The 25,839-nt window shown below is 41.4% G+C and overlaps 1 protein-coding gene across 6 annotated transcripts in view; it reads right to left on the reverse strand.

Annotated features, from left to right (window-relative positions):
- Window positions 1-25,839, reverse strand: part of rbbp8 (retinoblastoma binding protein 8) — a 118,878-nt gene that overhangs the window by 85,526 nt on the left and 7,513 nt on the right. For 3 of the 6 annotated variants that reach the window (XM_080194010.1, XM_080194009.1, XM_080194013.1), the window contains exon 2: window positions 24,482-24,569. The exons of 1 other annotated variant lie outside the window; for it this stretch is intronic. In XM_080194010.1, coding sequence (XP_080050136.1) covers window positions 24,482-24,569 — 88 coding nt within the window. Of the gene's footprint in view, window positions 1-19,008; window positions 19,130-24,481; window positions 24,570-25,839 lie in introns of all 6 variants that reach the window. 2 more of the 6 variants (XM_080194011.1, XM_080194012.1) reach the window with 2 other exon arrangements.

The following is a 25,839-nucleotide window of genomic DNA, read 5'->3' on the forward strand; positions in this document are numbered from 1 at the left end:
GAAGATACTTGCGTCTTAAAAACTTACTGAAGCACAAAATTTTCAAAATACCATTTGGATCTGTTTTTAAACAAAAACATAATTGAAGCTTTGAGAGATGCTGCAAGTGCAGGCTTGCTTGTCCAGCAGTTACATGTAAAATTCTAAATATTTCTGTACAAGAATTCATGACAGAAATTTGGAGCATAACCCATCCCTCTATGGTATCATGCAAAAATGTTAATGGAGCATAGGGTTTGTTTAAACATGTCCATTAGCTATTTTTTTTCCCAATCAGTACAGTAGTTTCATGGAGCTGCTATATAAAGAGCCATCTTACTGAAACCCATTCCCAGATGAACGTGATGTTTACAACATAATGTAACATCAGCTCTTTTGGTGTTACTGCACTGAAAACAGCCCTTTGTTTCAAAATGAGGTATTATGGAATAAATTCAAGATGTTCACTAATATTTATTTAATTCTCAATAAACCTAACCACTTGGAAGCTATTCAAACTACTGTACTTCATAGGTAGTTTCACAATTAAAATGCTCATTTTCAAAATGATAATTGAATGATTCAGAATCACAAGTAGAATAGAGACCTGAAGAGACAGAATTTCAATTTCAAGATTGTTTTACACTCATGTTCTTTCTTCAAATCTGTCAGATCTTGCCGTGATCAATTGATCAAACATCAAACAGAAGTGAGTCACTGAAGAGATTTAACAAGAGACTGACATCTTTTCAGTAATAATACAATTCCCAAAACTTATTTTGACATATACATAGCACCTATCCCGCATGTTTAATGAATTCTATTCAAACAACCATGGAGTGACAAAGCAGAACTCAAACAGCTACTGATTTATTCCACTTTATTGCCCCTATTTACCCAGGGTAGAATATCAAGTTAAATGAATGAAGCTGAAAATCTAGGGCTTCTGCTGATCTCCTATCAGCCAATAATTCATTGGAAAAGGCAAAAATCTAATTGTGTCAGATCTCACTGTTTCCAGGTTGTCTGATGTGGAGTGGAACCACCACTACCCCTTCCAAAGGGAAAGCTTGCCAGAGGATAAAGAATTCCTAAGCAAGAGTTTCCACTCTTGTAATTGGAATAGGACTCTGCAGAAATGTAATCCTTTCAGCACAATGCAATTCAATTCACATTACTATACCGAGCTCAAATTATTCATGGAGCATGTTGAAAATAAAAATGACTTCTATTTTCAACCTTTCCCATAATGATATCTCTAAACTAATATCCACTGGTTTCTCCTTACACATTCACAAGGAAAAGTACAATCATACAGCTCATCTCAATCACAGAATAAGGTGATAACACTGTTTTTACTGCAGGCTACATCATAGTGGGGATAATAGATGAAGCATTGTCAGACATCTTCTGGTCAAAAGATCTTATTTTGTCCAAAGCAGTACAGTTAGCCAGGCAAGGTGAACTTCATGTGCAAAAGAGGCTATACATCCAGGGTGCTAAAGAGCCTTCCTTGGGGCAGACCACCGACTCAGACCAATTTTTTAATCCTAGGGCTGTCAGCACATCTGCTAAAAAAAAAAGAGAGCCAGTACGAAGAGGGCACAGTTACTGCCATTGTTTCATGTCTGCGTTGTGGAGGGAAAAAAAATTCAGTAGCGCGAACCTTGCCCAGCCATTAATGCATGGTGCTGCTCCTGTCACAAGAAGGGGCATTTTAAAAATAGCAGTCTGCATCAATAGGAAACTTCCACCTTCGGGTCAAAAATTTAAAGACAAACCATTCCAATCTGCACATATCAAACAAATAAAGGATACTGAAGGACAAAACATATTCTTCTTAGGTGAAGTAGTAAGGCTGTAAGATGATTTTTGGTGTGCAGGATTTCATAGTAAATGGCCAGAAGACAACATTTAACCCAGACATGAGCAAAAGTATCCATTCTTTCCGATACTATGCTGTGACTGAAGTCTGAATTTCTCCAGCTATCTACCTTTCAACTTTACAGCACAGGAGGTATTCCACTCAAGGAGCAAGGAGAGATGACTGCTACATTTCAATAATAATAAATATATAGTAATATATTCTACTAATCTCACAGCAATCCCATCCCCAAAGTTTTTAAATCTCACTGTCCTCTTTGCATTCTCAGAGCTCCAAAATGACTCACCCAGACACAAAAACACTGTCAACATTCTCATAACCAAATCTCAAGTAAAAGGCTTTCATCCTCTAGGAGCCATCCAAGTGCTTCCAGTGTCAGAGATAACCCATAGCACTAGACTAAAACACCTTCCAGGAGACAAGAACTTTCTCCCAGCTATGGCAATCCTCTACACGAGTACCACCGGGGCCTATTAATGACAGCTCTCAAGCAAGCCTGCTATAATCAAAGCTCCTGGAAACCATTCACTAACACTCAAGTCCAGGAACATCCATAAATTTTTCAGGCATTGATTTCTTCCCCCCAGTACAGCCTCCCAGCACCATCAGAACTTTAAGTCATCTACCATTGCGACACACCTCAAGGCTCACTCAATTCTCCAAAACCCTCCATGCCAATACAGTCTTGGCAGACCCCATAATTGTTTAGTTTCTACTCTAATGCTCCCAGTCCACGGGCTCATTCTCAATCCTTTGCCCCAGGCCCACCATCTCACCTGCATAGTGCAAGAATGCTATCAGATGTAACTTGACCAAATTTTACCAGCATTCTTCACGAGGCCAAAAGGTAAACTGTGCCAAATTCTGCCTGCTATCATTCACAGTTGATAGGCCAGCAAAAAAAGAGGAAAGTCTCTGACCAATCGCGTGTAGACCTTGGGCGTGATTTTCCCAGGCCAGTGTGCTGCTCCAGAAATTTATGCAGTAAGAAAAAAAATGGGATTCACGACTGGCATCTGGCTGGTCGTGATCTTCTCAAACCATTTTTTTACTGCACCGGTGAACAACGGAGGCTGACTACCATATTGATTTTCCATGTTTTTAAGTGAGCCTGGAATTCAATCATCCGGGCTCACTAAAGTTACTTCCGGTGGAGGTCCACATCAGCAGGGATCAAATATGGTCCCCACCAATGGGGACCAGGCATGATGGCTTCATTGGTGGGACTAAAGGCCACTCAGGCCACCTGGGATGTCAGAGAGGTACCCTTTGGGCAGTGCCAGCCTGAACCCAGGAAGTGCCAGCCAGGCATCCTTGCACTGCCCATCAAGTGTGGGGGCAGCACTTTGAAGCCAGTCATGGGGGGGCGGGGGGGTGTTGGTGTCATCAGGGCTCACAATCAGGATGCCAGCAACTTAAGGAGGAAGCATTTGTCAACCTATCTCCCAGGACAGTGGGAGATGGGTGCACATGCACACTAGTCCTCGCTGCAGTCTGATTCCAGCATCTCAATTCCCGTATTCCCGCCCATTGGGTACTTAGTTTTGTTTGGAAAAATCATCCCCCCCCTTATGTTTAAATAATCTGATTGAATAGCATTAACATCTGATGGCAGGCAGATATGAACAACAGCGCTTTTGAGAACAGGTCTGGGCACCAAAGAATTGGTCATAAGAACATAAGAACATAAGAAATAGGAGGAGTAGGCCATCTAGCCCTTCGAGCCTGCCCCGCCATTCAATAAGATCATGGCTGATCTGTTGTGGCTCAGTTCCACTTTCCCGCCCTCTCCCCATAACCCTTAATCCCCTCTCTTATCAAGAACCCATCAACCCGCTTCTTAAAAATATTTAGCGAGGCAGCCTCCACCACTTCAACGGGCAGAGAATTCCAGAGATTCACCACCCTTTGAGTGAAGAAGTTCCTCCTCAACTCCGTTCTAAACCGCCTCCCCTTTATCTTGAGGCTGTGCCCCCTAGTCCTACTGTCTTTTTTGAGCGGGAAGAGTCTCTCCACCTCTATCCTATCCATCCCATTCATCATCTTACATAAGAAATAGGAGCAGGAGTAGGCCATCTAGCCCTTCGAGCCTGCCCCGCCATTCAATAAGATCATGGCTGATCTGAAACAAAGAGATAAGGAGATAAGTCTTGGGCATGCAGGTCAGCAGATGCTTATGGATAATATTGGGCTGGCTTTCAATCTATAGTTTAAACAACGAACTCAATGCACCATTGGATTTTTCAGATTATAAAAGGAACTCAAAAGGGAAATAAGGCCTCATCAATATAGTACCTAGGTTCACAGGGTATAAAAAATGCTGCAAAAAGAACATGCTCTGCCAGTGAGACAGAAGTGACTTGGCCAGTTGTCTTGCCGATGACTATCTACAGTTAACAAAGCCTAATCTCACACACGGTGCTATATGAATAGTTATCTCTTCTAGCATTACAATGCAAGCAGTGGAGAAGTAATGTTTATATAACCAACTTTAGATTTGTGTTGTTTGGAATCTGTGTTGAATATCTTAGATGAAATTGTGTAATTTCTCATTAATCTTAAATAAAAGAAGCCTAAACCTGTAGACACCAGATTTGAGGCCTTACAAACACCAGAAATCACCAACTATACCAGCAATTACCAACTAGTCAAAGTTCACTCTGTGTTCCCAAAGGTTTCATTTTGTAAAATGATGGCAAAAGTATCAATACCATTTAATCAAATTAAATACAATCTGTGCACTTTTTTTTAAAGTCACCTGGGAGTTTAGGGAGTCTACAGTTTCCCATTGCTTTCTCCCATGGCAATGCCTCAACCAGCGTTGGCACAATCCCTTTTCTTCCAATATAAACTGTTGTGATAAATTGAAATTTGGTACTCTTACTTTTGCTTGATGAGTGCAAGATGAAAAGCTTCAGCAATATGTCTCTCTTATTCAAGTTCTGCACTACCAAGCAACTGTGATACCGTATGAATTCACAGCTTTCAAATCAACCAGTTTATGACTCAAAAATATATATTCCGTAAATGTTTTCCAGGTTCAGAATATATTGCAGAGGTGACTGAAGATACTTTCAAATCTCACCAAGAAGCATACAAAGTGAAAAAAATTATACACTAATGTAAAAAGGAAGCTTTTATCTCACTAAGGCTTTAAAATAGAGATCATGTTTCCTGAAAAGACATGGCTTTTAAAGTCATGGAGCTGAGGAAGAGCTTTATATGGGTAGTTGTTTGATTCATGTACTCAAAAGGTTAAGAGAGGGCTGAATGCTCCTTTGATTACTGATTGCATGACTCAGCACTACAAACATCTAATTGATTTGTTCCCATTGTTCAAATATAGCCCTGGGATATAGAAAAGATCCATTGTTAAAAAAAGTTTACTGTTCCTTTTGTTGCAGCTCACTTTTTGCCTTCGAGCTCACTTCAAAGAGAAACTGTAACAATGTGATCCCAAATTTCAGAATTTTGCCTAGGGTCTTCAGTTAGTCTTACAGTGGTTGAACAGCTTGAGCTGCTGTGGGTTGTGTCAGGTATTAAGCACTTGAGACCAGTATCAGTCTTTTTATTCCAATCTATTGTTAGCAAGTTGCAATGTCAGCATTAAGTGTTCTAGAATGGCCATTCTTGGTGATCCACACTTTGTGTACGCACAGTAGATAAAGCATGACATTCAGAGGCAGTAATTTAATGGATTGACTCTCTGAGTACAGCATCTTTAAAATAATTTGACAAGAAAGTACTCAATGAATGGTAGGACACCAGGAAATTCTGTGGAACAGAGGGACTTATGTTTGTCCGTAGATCTCTGAAAATAGGACAGCATGTTAGTAGGATGGTGAAAAAGTTATATGGGACACTTGCCTTTATCAATTGAGACAAAGATTACAAACGCAGGGAAGTCATGTTGAAGTAGTATATAACTTCGGTAAGGCCATAACTAGAGTACTGCATGCAGTTCTGGTCGCCACATTATTGGAAGTATGTGATTCACCGGAGGGGGTGCAGATGAGATTCACCAGGATGCTGCCTGAGATGGAACATTTAAGTTATGAAGAGAGGTTGGATAGGTTTGAGTTGTTTCCATTGAAGCAGAGGTGGGTGGGGGTAAGTACCTGATTGAGGTGTACAAGATTATGAGAGACATGGAGACGGTGGATAAAGGAGCAGCAGTCTCCCTTAATTGAATGGTCAGTCACAAGGGGACGTAGGTTCAAGATGAGGGGCACCGTAAGGAAAAAGTTTTTACCCAGAGGGTAGTGACGGTCTGGAATATGCTGCCTGGGAGGGTGGTGGAGGCTGATTGCCTCACATTTGTTAAAAAAGTATCTGGATGAGCACTTTGTACACCACAGCATTCAGGGCTATGGGCCAAGTGCTGACAGATGGGATTAGGTGGAAGTTCAGATGTTTCTAACATGTCAGTGCGGACATCAATGAGCCAAAGAGCCTCCTCTGCAGTGTATGATTCTCTGATATTTGGTGAGAGTCAACGCCCTCTGAGCTGCAATGACAGGTAGCATATCAAAACCTCGGCATAGCCAGGCACAAGTCAGCCCCTTTAAATTCCCACAGCCATGCAAAATATTTAAATGGGGCGTTTCCTTAGAGAAATCACCCATATACTAGAAAAATAGTTCCACATTGTCACTGAGAATATTAGGACTATTAGCATAGTGAATATTAACCAGAGATATGCAGGCAGGCAGTCAGCAAGCAATACTGAGTCAAATCTAACCTTGCCATATTGCTCTAGCTAGCACCCTCAACCTCACACAGCCGAGCTCATGCTCAATAACAGGAAGTATTCCTCACCAATACTATTTAAGGGGATCGCCAACGACTAACAGATAAATTGCTTGTTTATTTTCTTCTGGTATTTGCTACAGTGCGAAAAGTATTTTGCACTTTCTATAGTTCTTGCAAGTTGCAATGGCCTACAGGGAATGGTGGCAGGTGCTGAAAGACTTTTTTGTTGACTTCAAAGGTTTCAGCACAAACCAGTTGCTTCCACAATAGATTGGTAGGTATGCCCTTAAAACACAGAAGGGATTGGAGTCACACACTACAGAACAAGCTAATGAAAGGAGAGGAGCAGGATAAGGACAGATCTGCTTTGGACGTTCAGGGAGTAATTCTCATACTGAACCTCCGAGGGAACAATTGGACGGTTACCATCCTTCAGTTAATATATCCTCATTAAAATCAGTCACCCGCTGCAGCCACAACTATAATAACTCAGTTTCTCTCCCCACAGATAATGCCAGTATTTCCACCTTTTCTCTTTCATTTTAGGTTTCAGAATAGTATCTCTGATACTCAACTCCAATGGCGCTAGCTTCAGCAATGTCATTTGAATAACGGCCAACACTTTCTCCTCTATGGCATTTCAGATATGGAGGTATGCCTGGCCTCCTCCTCCAGTTAACGCCTGCTGTTGGCTATGTGACACCTCTTCCTGCTGTTAGAGTTGAATAACTAGCAGTGTGGGATGTGGGAGTGAGGCTTGCAGCAGTGCTAAGGATGAGGTGAGGCTCACGGATGAGTTATGGTCCCTGATTGATAAAGATCATTTATTGCTAGATGACAGATGGAGGTGTGGTGTCTTGACGAACATGAAGAGCTAATGGTGCATTTGGCAGGGTGCCTTCCTGTGTTCTGCCATTATTCAATGTTTCCTGGGTCAATTCTCTTCTGTACAACTGCCAGCACGTTCTCCAGCCACAATGCATCTCCTCAATAAAAGGCTTACACAGTATTCCCTAGCTGGCCAGCAAATTGATTCTGGGTCCTATGCTGATGTGCATTGAATGAGCTTGGCTTATTCATCCACTGAGGTACCCTTCTCTGTTTAGGGGGCTATTTAGACCCTGATAAAACTTACACATTTACTTTCTGCAGTCTTTACAACTGATGCATGTTTAGTGTTTTAAAAACACAGTGCTAGAAATACTCAGCAGATCAAGCAGCAACTGTGGAGAGCAAAACAGAGTTAACGGGTGGGATTTTCCACTCCTCCTGTGGCACGGTTTGCAGTGGCAAAGGACATCCTGTTATTGCCGCCAGGAGGTTTCCCCTTGCTCACACTTTCCACTTAGGGGAACAGGCAAGGGGATGGGTCACCATCAGCAGGACCCGAAGATCCCGCTGGTGGGAACAGCTGGAAAATCCCACCCAATGTTTCAGATGTGTGACCTTTCATCAGAACTGAGAAAATTTAGCATGCGAAAAAGTGGTGGGGAAAAACAAAAAAAGGGAAGGGTTGTGATAGGGTGGAGATTGACAGATTAAATGACGGAAGGTTTCACGGTAAAAGAATTGAAGGATTTTCAGATTTCCTAATCTTTTTGCCTAGATCTACAGCAGCATTTTCCTTTTGTAGAGTTTGTATCACGTGATAGGATGCTGTTGTGCAAAGTCTGATCTTACAAAGCCTAATGTTTCTCTAGGTGTTAGTCAGCCTGTTAAAAATATTGACTTCTCCCAACTCAGCTGAGAACTGTTCTCATGATGTATGATGTAGCAGCACTCAAAGATTGATGAAGTGATCTATTTTCATTGGTGTCATTGCTTTAAGCTTGGAGGTTCTCATCTATTCCAATCTCAGCTCCCAGTGCTGCAGGAGCAATCCCATTTACACTGCAGGGCAGATTCACAGCAATGACACCACAAAAACAGCTTTCTTAACAGGATGAGGATGTAAAAGCTTGGGCTAGTAATCAATGCCTTGCCAGAAAATCAAGTTTGATCCTCTGTCTGTGTGTGATTAATTGATCTCAGCCAGGAGCTGGTATTAACCTCAACGAATGGTCCATCACCTTGCAGTTTGAAACTATGAACATCAAGCCACTGATAACTTCTTTTCCAGATCTGCAGCAATTTGGCGTTTCTTCCTTACTGGGAACCTAATTCAAATTCAATAGAGTATTTTCCTCAAATTTATTAGATTCTTTGAGTTTCAATTAGTCAAATACCCAATTTGAACAGGAAAACAGGTAAATTCCATGCTTCAGCCACAAATGTGAAACAATGTGAGACAAGCGCAGAAATTTAACATTGAAGAATTTGTAAGTGCAAAGTATAGGTACTTTGCAAAGTAAAGACAGCAAACTAGAATTGTCAAACACTGGTTTAGGAAATTCAAAATGATGTCATTGCATTCATGGAAATATTCAACTATTTTTGGTTTGTGATCTGCAGAACTTTCTTGCCTAGATCTACACAAATCAGTCTAAGCGAATTGCAAATCACACAAATTCCAACTCCTGTTTAATTCATAAAACTGCTCCAATTAATTAACAGGCAATTAATGTTGAAATTGCAATACATCAGTTTCTGATTTGAACTCAACTACTTGATGACTACTGCAAATTCCAAGCACACCTTACAGGACTTTTTTCCCTCAAAACTATTCTTCCATCTAGTCATAGCTCACTCTACTATGCTGATTGGTCAAGTGGACTACTCAAGGGTATTGCCAACATTTCTAAGGAGCTGGTAACAAAGCAATGTACAAGATTAGCCAATGTACAAGATCTTAACATTCTTTGGAAACACCTGGTCTCTGTTCTGAACTTCTCCCTCACAAACATGATCAGTGGGGAATCATAGATATGAATTAAAAAAAAGGAAATACATGTGACAGTGATTGAGAAATAAATAATGACTCAGGCATGAGGGGCATATCCCTTGCTCTTCACAATAATGCCAACCAGTCTTCACTTCCAGCTTAAGAAAGCAGGCTGAGCCTTGGTTATTATCTCATCCAAAAGGCAGCACAAACAATGTAGGACTCCCTACACTGCTTTGCATTCCTTCTATTCCCTCTATGGACTGCCATTAGCAACTCTTAGCCTTTCCCCTTGTTTTTGTGGCTATGACTCATCTTTCATTCCCTCACCCTACACTGTCAATACCTCCCACTTTCTATGCCTTTTTGACAAAGGCTCATCTGGACTTGAAACATTAGTTCTTTTCTCTCCTTACAGATGCTGCCAGGTCTGAGATTTCTCTTTTCGTTTCAGATTCTAGCATTTGTGACTTGCTTTTATCCACTGTAGGACTCAGCATTGTGTAAATGAGTGTGGAATCTCTGTAATGTGACTTGAGCCAAAAACAGAGACAGGAGAGCAATGAACTGAGCCACAGCTGACACGTATTAAATATGGCTTCTCTCATCAGAAGCGCAAGTCCTGCTGTGTATTTCTGGCATTTTGTCTTTATTTTAGGTTTCCAAGATTCGCACATTACGTTACTCTGTTTCCATACTTAAGTATCTCTGTATTGGCATATTGGAACCAGTCCATGCAAGCACATCTGCTTCCCCAATGATAACCATTAATAGGGAAGGCTGACAAGAACAATTTAGAAATACATTTGAGAGAACAGTGCTTTTTGTACCGCTCTCCCAAGAACTAGTACACAATCAAAAATCACCCACTAATTGAACTTTATTTGCATTAGTTTACATACTTGAAGTTACCGTGTGTAAAACTAATCCACCTCTCTGAATGCTGATTATGGTAAGTTAAGTGAGGGAAATCATAGACTACCCCCTTAGCTTGTTTTGTCAGGGATGGAATGTGTGGAGAAATGCAATTTTTAAATGTCAGGAACGGTAGAATAGTGGTAATGTTACTGGACCAATAATCAGAGAACTAAAACTCTGGAGACAAGTTCAAATCGCACCAAAGCAGCTAGGAGAATCGGGTAGCACAGTGGTTAGCACTGCTGCCTCACAGCACCAGGAACACAGGTTCGATTCCAGCTTTGGGTGATTGTATGAAGTTTGCACATTCTGCCCTCATCTGCATGGGCTTCTTCTGGGTGCTCTGGTTTCTTCCCACACTCCATTTAAACATGTAGGTTAAATGGATTAGCCATGTGAGGGAAATGGTCTAGGTAAGATTCTCTGTTAAAGAGTTGATGCAGACTCAATGGGCCGAATAGCAAAATTTAATAAATTAATTACTAAATCTAGAATAAATACAGTTTCAGAATGTGATTGTAAAATTACCTGATTACTGTAAAAACACATCTGCTTCACTAACATCTTTCAGGAAAGGCAATCTGCCATGTTTACCCTGACTGGCTGACTCGTAACTGTCCTTTAATTGCAAACCACTCTTATCAAATAGCTGTGAGAAAAATCTAATTAGAAAAAAAACCAGAAGACCACTATGAATGGAGAATGAAAATGATCACCAAGAATGAGAGAGGCACATCCTTCCCAGCTGACCCTATAAAAGCCTTCCCTGCTAACATCTGGGAACCTATTCCAAAATTGGGAGAGCCATCCCACGGACTAATCAAGCAACAGTCTGATGTATTCATATTCACTGAATCATATAGTTGATTTCAAAATCAATGGTTTTAGAGTGACTATCACTTTGTATTTTGAATCAATGTTGTTTTACATGATAAGCATTTGCACAGTCAGAAGCTATTTTATGCTAACAATCCATTTCAAGAACTAAACCAGTTATTGCATTGTTGGAAACCAGCCTAATTTCAAGACAATTAAAGAATATGCATTTAATCGATGGACGTATTAATAAGGCTGGTAATATAACTTTCACAACAAAACAAACACCTAACACTTGCTTTTAATGCAATTATTAAAAGTCACGAGAACTGTAAAATGCTGCCTTCCCAGACAGGCTGGAAAGATTACATGAACTTTTAGACCTTTTGTTAATCTTGACCAAAGAAATGAATAGGCCTTTATTTAGAATGCCTCAACTATAAATGACAATTACATTGGTCAATTATTATTTGGCACTTAGGCTTCAGAGATGCCACTGTTATTAGGTTAAGACAATACAATTAATTAGCTAAAACTAATAGGCTAGCTCTTTACATTATTGGCAAATTATAGACCAATTGGCTGATTTCCAGAATATAGTCCTGCAGTTACAGAGAACAGAAAAATCAGCTTAATGTGTGATAGGACCATTCAAAGGTTTGATGGCAGCAAGGAAGAAGTCCACTGGTATGTATTTTTAGACTTTGTTTTCCCGACAGAAGAAGGTGGAGGAGAATAAGAGAATATGAATACGAATACGGGCAGCACGTTGGCACAGTGGTTAGCACTGCAGTCTCATAGCACCAGGGACCTGGATTCAATTCCTGGCTTGGGTCAGAGTCTGCATGTTCTCCCCATGTCTGTGTGGGTGTCCTCTGGATGCTCTGGTTTCTCCCACAGTCCAAAAGACGAGCTGGTTGGTACATTAGCGATGCTACATTCTGCCTCAATGTACCCGAACAGGCACCAAAGTGTGGCAACTAGGCGATTTTCACAATAATTTTATTGCAGCATTAGTGTAAGCCTACTTGTGACAATAATTAACAAACAAAACTAGTCCGATCTTTGATTATGTTGGCTGCTTCCCCAATGCAGCCCGAATTGTAGATGGAGTTTGGGCTGTGTGATGGACTGGGCTATGTTTCTTTTGTAGTTTCTTGCAGTCTGGGTCAGATCAGACAGTTGCAGTGTTTGGATGTCAACCATCTCAGCTTCAGGACATCTTTGCAGGATTTCCTCAGGATAGTGTCCTTCACCCAAAAAATCTTCAGTTCTTTCAATGATCATCCTTCCATTATAGACACTGAAAATAAAGATGCTCTCTGACTTTTAGTGCTCAATACCATTACCAATTCAAATAAGGAAACAGTCATGCCAACAAGACCAGGAAAACATTCAGGCTTGGGCTGATTGCTGACAATGTTATTTGCAACCTCACAAATATCAGGCAGTGACCATCTCCTCTTGACATTCAAATGGCATTACCATCACTGAATCCCCCATTATCAACATCCTTGGGGTTGCTATTGACCAGAAACTGAACTGGAACAGCCACACAAAGACTAACTACAAGAGCAGATAAAGTCTGGGAATCAATTTGCTTCCTGATTCACCGAAGTATGTATATCATCCTTAAGGCGCAAATCAAGAGTGTGATTGAATGCTCCCACTTTGCCTAGATGAACATAGATCTGTCAATACTTAAGTTCAACATTCAGGACAATGCAGCCTATCCACTACCTTAAACATTCACTCCTTCCATCAGCAGCACACCCTGGCTATAGTGTGCCAACTGCAAGATGCACTCCAACAACTTGCCAAAGCTCAGTCAAGAGCACCTTCCAACCTGTGACTTTTACCATTAGAAGGATAAGGAGAACCAACACATGGGAAGACTATAATTGGCAAGATTACCTGCAAATCACACATGGTCCTGACTAGGAACTAAATTGTCATTCCTTGACTGTCGCTGGGAAAAAAGTCTGAAACTCCAACCCTAACAATATTGAGGATGTATCTATACCAAATATTGGTGCAGTTCAAGAAAGTGACGCACCAGTCAGGGATGGACCTCACCAGTGGCATTCCCATCCTATTGGCAAAAAGGATCTTCCACTTCCTTCTTCCTATTGACACGAAGATGAGTGGAAAAGCAAATTGCGTGGAGGGTGTGGAAAGTCTGCAGAGAGATCTGGATAGGCTGAGCGAGTGGGCGAGGACCTGGCAGATTGAGTATAATGTTAGCAAGTGTGAGGTTATCCACTTTGGCAGAAATAATAGTAGGAGGGATTATTATCTAAAAGGCAAAAGGCTGCAGCATGCTATGGTGCAGAGGGGCCTGGGGGTCCTTGTGCACAAGTCGCAAAAACCCAGTCTGCAGGTGCAGCAGGTGATCAAGAAGGCAAATGGAATGTTGGCCTTTGTAGTGAGGGGGATAGAATATAAAAGTAGGGAGGTCTTGCTGCAACTGTTCAGGGTACTGGTGAGACCACAGCTGGAGTACTGTGTGCAGTTTTGGTCGCTGCACTTGCGGAAAGATATATTGACCTTGGAGGGAGTGCAGAGGAGGTTCTCTAGGCTGATACTGGAGATGAGGGGGTTGGCCTATGAACAGAGACTAAATAGACTGGGTCTGTACTCGGAGTTTAGAAGGATGAGGGGGGATCTTATAGAGACGTATAAGATAATGAAGGGGATGGATAGGGTAGAGGTAGAGAGATTCTTCCCGCTCAGAAAGGATAGCAGGACTAGAGGACACGGCCTCAAGATGATGATGGTGGCAAGGGGGGGGGGGGGGGGGGGGGGGGGGGCAGTTTAGATCAGAGTTGAGGAGGAACTTCTTCACTCAAAGTATGGTGAATCTCTGGAATTCTCTGCTCATTGAAGTGGTGGAGGCTACCTCACTAAATATATTTAAGTCACGGGTAGATAGGTTTCTGATAGAAGGGAGAATTAAGGGTTATGGGGAGAAAGCGGGAAAGTGGAACTGATCCACTTCAGATCAGCCATAATCTTATTGAATGGCGGGGCAGGCTCAAAGGGCTAGATGGCCTACTCCTGCTCCTATTCCTTATGTTCTTACATTCTTAAAAGCTCAACAAGAACATTATACTCAGTTAGAACATTCCATTCCCTAATATCCTTGCTTTGAGGTTCAGAGTTCACACAAAATACCATATGTGATACTACAAGAATTTTCAAATGTTCTATTACTTCAATAGCCTTCATTCTGGAAGCCTCGAATCAAACTAAAAGCAGATCAAGTATGCCAAGCACGAATAATGCAATGAAATGCTTACCTTGCGATGTTACAATTTAGCAAGATAGTCAAGTGTTCAAACCCCTCAGCGTCACAATTATTTGCCAAAAACCTTTCCTTCTTTTTCCAATCATTAGTCTCATTCCTAACAACTAACGCAGGAAAAGTCCACAACGTTAATGATAACAGCTGAAACAACTTGTACAAGTAATACAGCACCTTAACCATCATCACCAACATGTCTAGACCAGCACCGTACATATTTCAACATAGAAAACAAAGTCTTTACTAGTCAGTTATTAAAACAAAACTTCAGAATTGTAAATTGTACTTCGATGTTATTAGTGAAATTCTAAAACAAGTCCTACATTAACCTCCCAGGAAATCTTCAAATATATGTGAAGATGACATACAGGCACTTTTGTGAGAATGCAAGAAGTTTAGATTAATGCCAAGAGTTACTCCACAAACCTCCAGGTCCAACCACCTCATCAGGAGTGCGGGAGTGGTAAAAAGGAATGAATGAAAATTGTGAAATCCTTGTGACTGACCCCTGGAAGTGGGTAAGGGGACACCATTCACACAAGAACAGGATTGGTTGGGGTAGTTTCCACTCAGCTGCGCTACTCTTTGGTGCAATACAATTTACAGGAAAAGTAAGGAATTTCAAGCTTTAATTGCATTCAGTGCGAAAGAGCTTCTGTGACCTTTTGTGCTCATAAGAACATAAGAAATAGGAGCAGGAGTAGGCCATCCAGCCCTTCGAGCCTGCCCCGCCATTCAATAAGATCATGGCTGATCTGTCGTGGCTCAGTTCCACTTTCCCGCCCTCTCCCCATAACCCTTAATCCCCTCTCTTATCAAAAACCCATCAACCCGCGTCTTAAAAATGTTTAGTGAGGTAGCCTCCACCACGTCAACAGGCAGAGAATTCCAGAGATTCACCACCCTTTGAGTGAAGAAGTTCTTCCTCAACTCCATTCTAAACCGCCCCCCCCTTTATCTTGAGGCTGTGCCCCCTAGTCCTACTGTCCTTTCTGAGCGGGAAGAGCCTCTCCACCTCTATCCTATCCATCCCATTCATCATCTTATACGTCTCAATGAGATCTCCCCTCATTCTTCTAAACTCTAACGAGTACAAGCCTAGTTTATTCAGCCTCTCCTCACAGCTCAACCCTCTCAACTCCGGCATCAGCCTAGTAAACCTCCTCTGCACTCCCTCCAAGGCCAAAATATCCTTACGTAAGTACGGCGCCCAAAACTACACACAGTAGTCCAGCTGTGGCCTCACCAATGCCCTATACAGCCGCAGCAAGACCTCCCTACTTTTATATTCAATCCCCCTCGCTATGAAGGCCAGCATCCCATTAGCCTTCCTGACCACCTGCTGTACCTGCAAGCTGGGTTTTTGCAACTCATGCACAAGGGCCCTGAAGTCCCTCTGCACTGTCACCTGCTGCAGATTTTCGCCACGTAAGTAATAATCCTTCCTACCATTGTCTAAATTAAACATCTTCTAAATTAAAAAAAAACTTTACACTTGTGGTGAGCTCTGCCTGCAAAATTGATCACAATGCCAAATAAGTTAACCATTGCTGAGAGCTTCAACTAAATGCTTATTTGCTGGCCTTCAAGGAGGCTTAGAATTCAATTCGTTCTTTTCAGGATTGTAGGCACATTTTTAAAATCTCAAAGATGAAATACAATGAAAGTAAATGAGCAAAAGCACTTGAAGGGAATAAACTTATCGGCCACAGGGATAAGGCAGAGGAATGGGATTGCCCAATTTGTTCTACAGTGATCCAGCATGGATTCATTGGGCCTAATGGCCTACATTGGAGCCATAAATGACTACAGCTCTTTAATAGAATCGTAAAAGCTCAGATTGATGTAAAAAGGAAGTGGTTAGTGACATGGGTTCAAATCCCTCCATAGCAGTTGGCAGAATTTAAATTCATCTAAATATAATTAAAAATGCATAGAAAGTTAGTCTCAATAATGGTGACCATGATGACCATCATCAATGGCTATAAAAAAAAGTGGTTCACCGATGCCCATTAGGTAAGGAAGTTCATCATGTGACTCCAGACAGCAACATGGTTGACTCTCAACTGGCAAGTCCTTCAGTTTAAGAAGGACAAACACTGGTCTTGCTAGCAATGGCCACATTCCATAAGCAGCTGTACTTGAGTAAACAACACTAAAAGGTATTAGGTGGAACCAGACCAAGACAGTTGGTCTTAAACCCGTGTCCTCTTATGGCAACCATTTCAGCCCTGGGAAAAAGCCTCTGACCATCCACTCAATCAATACCTCTCAACATCTAATACACCTCGATCAGGTCACCCCTCATCCTTTGTCTCTCCAAGGGGAAAAGGCCACGTTCCCTCAACCTATCCTCATATGGCATGCTCCCCAATCCAGGCAAATCTTTGTAAGTCTCCTCTGCACCCTTTCTATGGCTTCCACATCCTTCCTGTAATGAGGCAACCAGAACTGAGCAGAGTACTCCAAGTGAGGTCTGACCAGGGTCCTATACAGCTGCAACATTATCTCTCGACTCCTAAACTCAATTTCTCGATTGATGAAGGCCAGTATACCATACGCCTTCTTAACCACAGCTTCAACCCGCGCAGCTGCTTTGAGTGTCCTATGAACTCAGACCCCAAGATCCTTCTGATCTTCCACGCTGCCAAGGGTCCTACCATTAATATTATATTCTGGACTATTGTGAATTATGGAAGCCATACAGATTTGTTAAAGCAAATCTGGTTAACTAACTTAATTTTTGTGATGAAGTAGCAAAGAGAGCAACGTGGTTTAAATGTATATGGACTTCCAAAAGACATTTAATGAAGCGCCACATAATGCAACTTCAACTTTGCTGCCAAGTCTATGAAATAAAAGGGACAGTGCAAAGTTAGCTGAGTGACAGGAAACATGAGATTAGTGGTGAATAGTTGCTTTTCAAACTGAAGGAAGATATGCAGTGGGGTTCCCCAGGGGTTGGTATAAATACCACAGCTTTTTTTGATGTATATTAATGACCTAGATTTGGGTGTACAATTTCAAACTTTGCAGATGGCATAGACATTGGAAGGAAAGATTCTGAACTGTGAGGTTAGTATAGGACTGGCAGGATACAATGGTGGGGGAGGGGGGGGCATGTGATAGAAAAAACTGAATATAGGGAAATGTGAAGTGATTTTGGTAGAAAGAACAAGGAACAGAGATACTTGGGGGTATGTGTGCACAAATTAATGAATGCAACAAGGTAGGTTAAAAAGGCACAAGGGCCCTGGGCTTTATAAACCAATGTATAAAGTACCAAAGATGTTTGAGACAAATTTTATTTTTTTATTTAAACTTAAGATTAACAGGTGCTCAAAATCATGAGGAGACAGAGTAGAAGAACAGAAGCTGTTCCCAAGGTGTCGTGTTGCGAGAATCGGGCACAACATAGATAGCTAGCAGTTCAAGTCCAATTAAGAAATAATTTATTAATTAATCCACATGAAGGCACATAGCCAAGTTCATAGCCATGATAACAGAAAAGGTTCTAGTTACCAAGGAGGTTCTTATCCAGTTTAGTCAAATTCTAAATCGAGTTCATTGTCCACAAAGCACACGGTGAATTTGGGCATGTAGCAGGTAACCCACACAGGAATGCATCATGTTCCTAGCTTTCACCCTAATGCTTCCTTTTTTTAAGCAAGACTCAGCACTTGGCTTAAATGGTCTGATAAAGTTGCATAGCTGATCCTTGCTTGTAAAGATTCAGTCTGTCATGTGACTTCCTGTGGCTATCTTGGTCAACATGGCTGTACTCAGCATGAGGGGTGGATATAATCTAGAAAATGGAGGGATCAGTGTCGGAAATACCACCCCACTAGTACCCAGCCCCTTGTGATATCACAAAGGATTGAGATTCAGACGTCTTGGAGCTTGGCTTCCCTACTTCACCCTACAAATGGTCTTGGAGGTTTAGCTAGCAGGGGAGTGTAGCTATGTCATATACCCTAGACCGGCAGAATGGTCCTCTTCTAGGAGGTCATCCTCTGCAACCCAGCACTGAGCTTTGGAAGGAACGCACATGGAGCTGTGAGGGAAGGGGGACACCCAGATTAGCCAAATCAACCCTAGTGATCAATGGGGTGACAGATGTCACAGCCAGATCGCCAGATTCAGAGAACACAGACTGGAAGAAGAAACAATAGTGACACAAGGAATAACTCTTTTTTGAAAATGCACTAAAATGGTTAGGACTTGCAATATATTTCCTAAGAGAATGGGGGAGGTAAATTGTGACTTTCAAAAAAAAATAGAATAAGCACTTAGAGAAAAAAAATAGCAGAGCTATAGGCAGACTTGTGTCAGGCTTTCTAGTACCACAAGCATTTCAGTGATGTACACCAATCACCTTTTTTATAGCCTCATCCAAAGTCCCCACTGGAGTCTAATGCAGCAGGACTAGAATGCATCTTTATCCTCCAGCCATCTGCATCTGCGCTATTCTTTCTTTCTCCCTTGCTTGAACACACTTGTGCCAGTGTCCCACCATGTGTGGATGCTACTCACTAACTTTTGCTCAAATCATTATCTGAACTGGTGGCTGGGAAATCGAGTGATGGTGTCTCTTCATCTTTACTGGATTCTTGACTTTTCACCACTGCCTGGTGAAATCACAGTTCTTGGATATCTGAAAGGAAAAAGGAAGAGCAGCTGGGTTGTGGTGAAGGGAGAGGAGAAAGTGAATATTCATTCTCTCATCGATTGTTTGCCTTCATGTCTACCTCAGCTTATCTGCTGCTGAAGCCCTCATTCATGCCTTTATTACCTTTAGACTCAAATATTCCTCCCTTGCTGACCTCTAACCTTACATTCTCTATAAATGTGAGCCCTTTCAAATTTCTGCTCCCCGTATTCTAACACATGCCAAGTTCTGTTTCCCCCATCATCCCTATGCTGGCTGAAATACTGGTCTGCCAACACCTTATTTTATCAAAATTACTCCATTGTCTGCAGCTTGCACCAGCTCTACAATCTCCAGGATATCAGCTCTTGTCTCACCCAGCAGCTGAGGTGACTGGCCTCTTAACATTCACAACCATCTTCCTTTGGAGAGTTTTCCTGATTCAGATTGATATGATTTTTGCTGGGGCTCATTGATGCCTGTCACATACAGCCTAATGTCTAGAGCAATCACTCTCACTTCACCTCTTGTCAACTTTTTTGTCCATGTTTGGACCATGGCTGTAATGCAATCTAGAGCCGAGTGGACCAGACAGACCCAAACTGAGAATTGGTGGACACTTATTGCTGAGTACACGCCACCTGATAGCCCTGTCAATAACACCTGCCATCATGTGTTGATGATTAAGAGTGGACTATAGGGAGGCAATTGGCTGGATCGGATTTGTCCTGCCAATTTTCCCCACATGTCTTGTAGCTGTATTGGATCAACTTGGCAAGGGTCTCAGTTAGTTATGAAGTCTTCAATACTACTGCCAAGACACTGTTTGAGCCAACAGCTTGCAGCCATAAGATGTGAAAAGAATCAAACTGGCTGAAAGCAGGCATCTATGATGCTGGGACCTCAGGAGGCAGTCAAGGTGGATCATCCGTTAGTACTTTTGGTTGAAGCCAGTTGCATAAGATGATGAGAGGGATTGATAGAGTGGACGTGCAGAGACTATTTCCTCGGGCAGATATAGCTGTTAATAGGGGGCGTAACTATAAAGGTTCATGGTGGGAGATATAGGAGGGATGTCCTAGGTAGATTCTTTACTCAGAGTGTTTGGGGTGTGGAATAGACTGCCTGCTGTAATAGTGGAGTCGGACACTTTAGGAACTTGAGGTTATTGGATGGGCACATGGAGCACTCCAGAATTATTGAGAGGGGATAGCTTGATCTTGGGATTGGACATAGCTCGGCACAACATTGAAGGCCGAAGGGTCTGTACCATGCTGTAATGTTCTTTGTTCTAAATTCTTCAGTGTTTTCCTTTCCATTGAAATTCCATCATTGAGGATGAGGCTGTTTGTGGAGCTTACTTCTCTAATTATTTGTTTAATTCTCCACCAATATTCACGACTGGATATGAAAAGCTTCATAAGTTTGATCTAATCTATTGGTTGCAGAATCACTGCTGAATATGTCTTAGTGATCCAGCTGTTTAGCATTCAAGTCAAGTCATCACGTTTTGCAGTTTCACCAGGTCGATATTTTAGTTTTAATCATGTCTGGTGTTGCTCCTGGACTTACTGTCCAACACCCCTCATTGAAATAAATATAACCTACTTGCAGGATAAGAATAGTAGAATGAAGGATATGACAAGTCATGAGGTTATATTGTTGTTGAATACAATAATGACCCACAATACTCCACAGATACCCAGTTTTGGTTCTGAATCTATCCCATTTAGCATGGCAGTGGGGTTCCTCAATGTGCAGCGGGATCTACTAGCTCTTCTCTCCACTCTTGGTTTTTTTTCACCACCTGCTGCTCTGGATTCAGCCAGATCAGTCAGTAGTGGTGCTATCAAACCACGCTTCAAACAGATTTTGAAGTCCTCATCTAAAATACATTGAGACATTCCTACCATCATTGTTTTCTTCCATATAATGTTCAACTCAGATGAGATTTTACTCTAACTTTTCTATAGCGGTTTAATACAACTGAGTGGTTTGCTAGGCCATTTCAGAGTGAAACCACACTGGCTGCACAGGATGATCCAGTAGTTTCATGATCACCATTACTGAGGATGTTCTTTTGATCAAGATTTATTAATTGAATTTTAATTCTACAAGCTGATGACACCAAGATTGGGGGAACGGCAAATTGTGCGGAGGGTGTGGAGAGTCTGCAGAAGGATCTAGATAGGCTGGGCGAATGGGCCAGGAAATGGCAAATGGAATTTAATGTTGGCAAGTGTGAGGTGGTCCACTTTGGTAGGAAAAATGGTAGGAAGGACTATTACTTATGAGGCGAAAAACTGCAGCAGGCGACGGTGCAGAGGGACCTCGGGGTCCTTGTGCATGAGTCGCAAAAACCCAGCTTGCAGGTGCAGCAGGTGGTAAGGAAGGCGAATGGGATGCTGGCCTTCATAGCGAAGGGGATTGAATATAAAAGTAGGGAGGTCTTGCTGCAGCTGTATAGGGCATTGGTGAGGCCGCAACTGGAGTACTGTGTACATTTTTGGGCACCGCACCTGCGCAAAGATATTTTGGCCTTGGAGGGAGTGCAGAGGAGGTTTACTAGGCTGATACCGGAGTTGAGGGGGTTGAGCTATGAGGAGAGGCTGAATAAACTGGGCTTGTACTCGTTAGAGTTTAGAAGAATGAGAGGAGATCTCATTGAGACGTATAAGATGATGAATGGGATGGATAGGATAGAGGTGGAAAGACTCTTCCCGCTCAAAAAAGACAATAGGACTAGGGGGCACAGCCTCAAGATAAAAGGGGGGCGGTTTAGAACGGAGTTGAGGAGGAACTTCTTCACTCAAAGGGTGGTGAATCTCTGGAATTCTCTGCCCGTTGAAGTGGTGGAGGCTGCCTCACTAAATATTTTTAAGACGCGGGTTGATGGGTTTTTGATAGGAGAGGGGATTAAGGGTTATGGGCAGAGGGCGGGAAAGTGGAACTGAGCAGCGACAGATCAGCCATGATCTTATTGAATGGCGGGGCAGGCTCGAAGGGCTGGATGGCCTACTCCTGCTCCTATTTCTTATGTTCTTAAGCTGCCATAGTAGAATTTGAACTTGTACGCTTGTAGTATTAGTGTAGCCCTCTGAATTCTTAGTCCAGCAACATTACTACTGCACTGACCTTCCTACCAACATCAATAAAGATTCAAAGACAGATGGTTTTAAGAATAACTTTCTGGTGCCACTTTCGACTCAAAACTTGTTCACTGTTTACTGAACTATCACTAACTTAAACTGCTTTGTGCTCCTGTTGCTGCTTTCCTAAATCACAAGTCTTGTCCAGACAGCTGTTGGCCAAAATGGAAGACTGTCAGGACTCTTGCCAAGACCAGGAAAGCTGCTAAAAATGTCTTCTCAGCAGTTGGTCTCAATGAGTCTTACATTTTTGCATTTGGTTTCCAGCTGTTTGCACAAGATGTACCATTTGCAGACTACCAACTGACACAACCATGTCAGCTAATGAAATGGAAGCACAGCTGGAATAATGGCAGGACTCACCGAAAACACTGCACTTTACAGCAAACAGCAAAGTCTGCATACAACTGCAGCAAATAGAACTTATGACTGAAACTACAATAAGTTCTCCTGATGAATAGTTAAATAGTACAAACTGTATGCATTAAACCAATTCAATCACTGACAGCAGAGCAAGAGGCATGATTAATATGGGGGAATTACTCCTAACTGGACTTCTTGCCAGCCTATTGCACTCCAGCTTCTGCAACCATGACAATATACAAAACTCTGCTGCCCATGTCCTATTCACATATCACTTCACGCTCACTGACTTATCACTGGATCCCAGTCAAGCAACATCTCCATTTTAAAATTCCCATCCTTGTTTTCAAATCCTTCCTGGGCCTCACCTTTGCTGATGTCTAGTCTTTTCCAGCCCAACAACCCAAGGTACGTGCACTTCTACAGTTCCCATTTTAAAACTGCTCTATCATTGACAAACATGCTTCCAAATTTTGCATAATGTTTACAAATCACATTAACATCATGCTTTTGAAAATATCATTTCCAATCGTCAGAAACTATCTGTCTATCAAGGTTCAGTTGCACATATGCTGTTTCCTCTTTGTAATCAAGTTTCCCAGAATCAGAAAAGCAAACTAAAATGTAGATCTGAGTGTTTGTAAGATATCATAATTATAGTATTTATTTACAACATGAAGGACAAAAGTATCAGAATTAGGAACAAGTCCCAAAGTCAGTGGGTATGTTGTATTTACAAAGCATATCACATGTAAGATTGAAATAACAAAGTTTACACAAACAGATCAGGAATTCATGACTCAAAAGCGTAGCTTATTACACATAATAATCCCAGCATGTACTAGTTTTCTTTGGGTACCACAACTGATGTTTGTATAGCAAATAAACAATTATAAACTAATGAGTGAACCATCACTTGCAATTGTAATAGCATGTACGACAGAAAAATCACCATCTAGAGTTTTCTTCAAAAGCAGACAAAAATAACACATCCACAAACATTCTGGAAAACTTGAATATTTTGATGACACCATACAAGTAATACCATTTATATAATGTTTATGGACTCAGAATCAGAGAATGATTACAGCCTAGAAGGAGGCCATTCTGGCCATAGCTTCTTTGCTGATCCTCTGCAAAGGCAACGCACCCAAGTACCCAAATTATCTCCTTGTGGCCCATTGTTTGCTTGTCAATATTTAATTCTAATTTAACTGGACCAGATCTGTTCTCACCATTTTATTTGGCCCTGCCTCAATTAATTTTTACTCTAAATTGATCCTCGGTCTTTTCCACAGATAATCTGAACATTGTTGATATGGCCATTGTCTGTTAAATATTGTTACACTGACACTTCATTCACTTCACCCATTGCATTCCACATAACAAGATTCAACTATGACCTCTTCCTCATTGGATTGGAAGTATAATGTAGAAAATTCTCCAATACTCATTCTTTAAAATTTATCCCGATCTATATTAGGACAATTAAAGAGTCCTATTAAAGCTAGAGTGTAATTCTTGCACCTCTCTAACTTACTTGTAAATTTGCTCCTCTATATCTTTCCCACAAGTTGCTGACCTATAGAATACACTCAGCAATCTCTACTGTTTGAGCTCTAACCAAACAGATTCTGCCCTTCTTTTCAAGGCATCCTCTTTCTCTGGCACTGGAATTTCTACTCAAGGAAGCTACTCTTCTTTCTTTCTTTCTCTACCTTTCCTCAATACCTTGTATCCATGAATATTTTGTACCCAGTCCTTTCTTGAACCAAGTCTCCATCATCGTCACAAAATTCTATTTCCAAATGGCTATTTGCTCACGCAGCTCACCAATCTTACTTACCACACTTGATAAAAGCAAATTACTCCCGATGCTGGAATCTGATACCAAAAGAGGAAGTGCTGGAAAATCTCAGCAGATCTGGCAGCGTCTGTTGGGAGAGAAAAGAGTTGATGTTTTGAGTCCAGATGACCCTTTGTCAAAGCTAAAAGACATAGAAATTGGGAGATATTTATACCGCAGGGTGAGAGAATGAATGATGAGTTATAGCCACAGAAACCAGGGGAAAGTATTGCTAAAAAGATTATGAATGGCCAAAATCCAGGGTTTTTATTTTTTTTTCAAATCTGTAAACAAAACTTGGCTCCAGCTCACCATGAATGTGACTATATCTGGTAATAAATGCAGAGGGCTTGGACAACAGAAGAGACACACATTAAAAAAAGGACAGAAATAGTTTGTAGCAACAGATTGAGGGAGGCACGAAGATAAGAGGAAGGGACACATCTTGAATAATGCTGACATCCTGCTGGTTGATTAATTTTGCTGTATGACATGTTTGCAAAAATATTTTTAAAAAATGCATCGTCAATTCCCATTCCCAAACACAGCAAATTCCAAATAAAGCAATTGGAAACAAGTAGTCAGGGATTAACACCCTTCTGTATTCAACTATAATATTTCCGTCAGTATAAAACATCCATGCAAAACTTGACCAGAATGAGCAGCTTTCAATTTAGTTTGAAAACTTGCCTCACCTGAAGAAAGCTGGACTGCATCCACACAGAAGCTGTCTCACATTGACTGTAAATAACCCATGCTGCCCTTAGATAGAGACACCAAATGTTCCTTCTAAGACTGAAATAATTGCGTTCTACAAAAGGAAAGGCTTTAAAAATAAAAATCAGAATTATGGAGGGGAGGAAAACCAATACCTATTTCATGGTTTGCAAGTTTAAGCCTGACCTGAAGCAATCATACAATTTAAAATAGAATAAAATTAAACATATTTGATTATGGCATACCTGAAACTAAGGGAATGCAGACATTAACAAAATTAAAAATTGTATCTTCAAATAAAAGAACGTCGATTCTGAAACATTTTTACCACGGGACATTTTTATTGATGCAATTTTTAACTTACAAAACATGCTTTTTCCTCATTTGTTGGCCAAAGAGGATTAAAAAAAAGGGAAGAATCTTACACTCCTCCACCAGTGGATTCATAGGTGCGGGCAAGTGTAAAATTCCTCAATGGGCTTCCCATTGGATTCCCAACTATCTGCAATTTTGCAGTGGGACAGTGGCCAGACTTCCCACCCTTGCCCCAGTTGGGATCCGTATGTGGCCAATTATTGCTTGCTAAGGTTTGTTCTCTGCCCAGCCTCAATTTTCAGGCTGGCTGGAGGTCCAGGATATGG

This window comes from Carcharhinus amblyrhynchos, chromosome 8, assembly GCF_965287045.1.
Source record: "Carcharhinus amblyrhynchos chromosome 8, sCarAmb.v2.hapA, whole genome shotgun sequence".
Taxonomy (NCBI): Eukaryota; Metazoa; Chordata; class Chondrichthyes; order Carcharhiniformes; family Carcharhinidae; genus Carcharhinus; species Carcharhinus amblyrhynchos.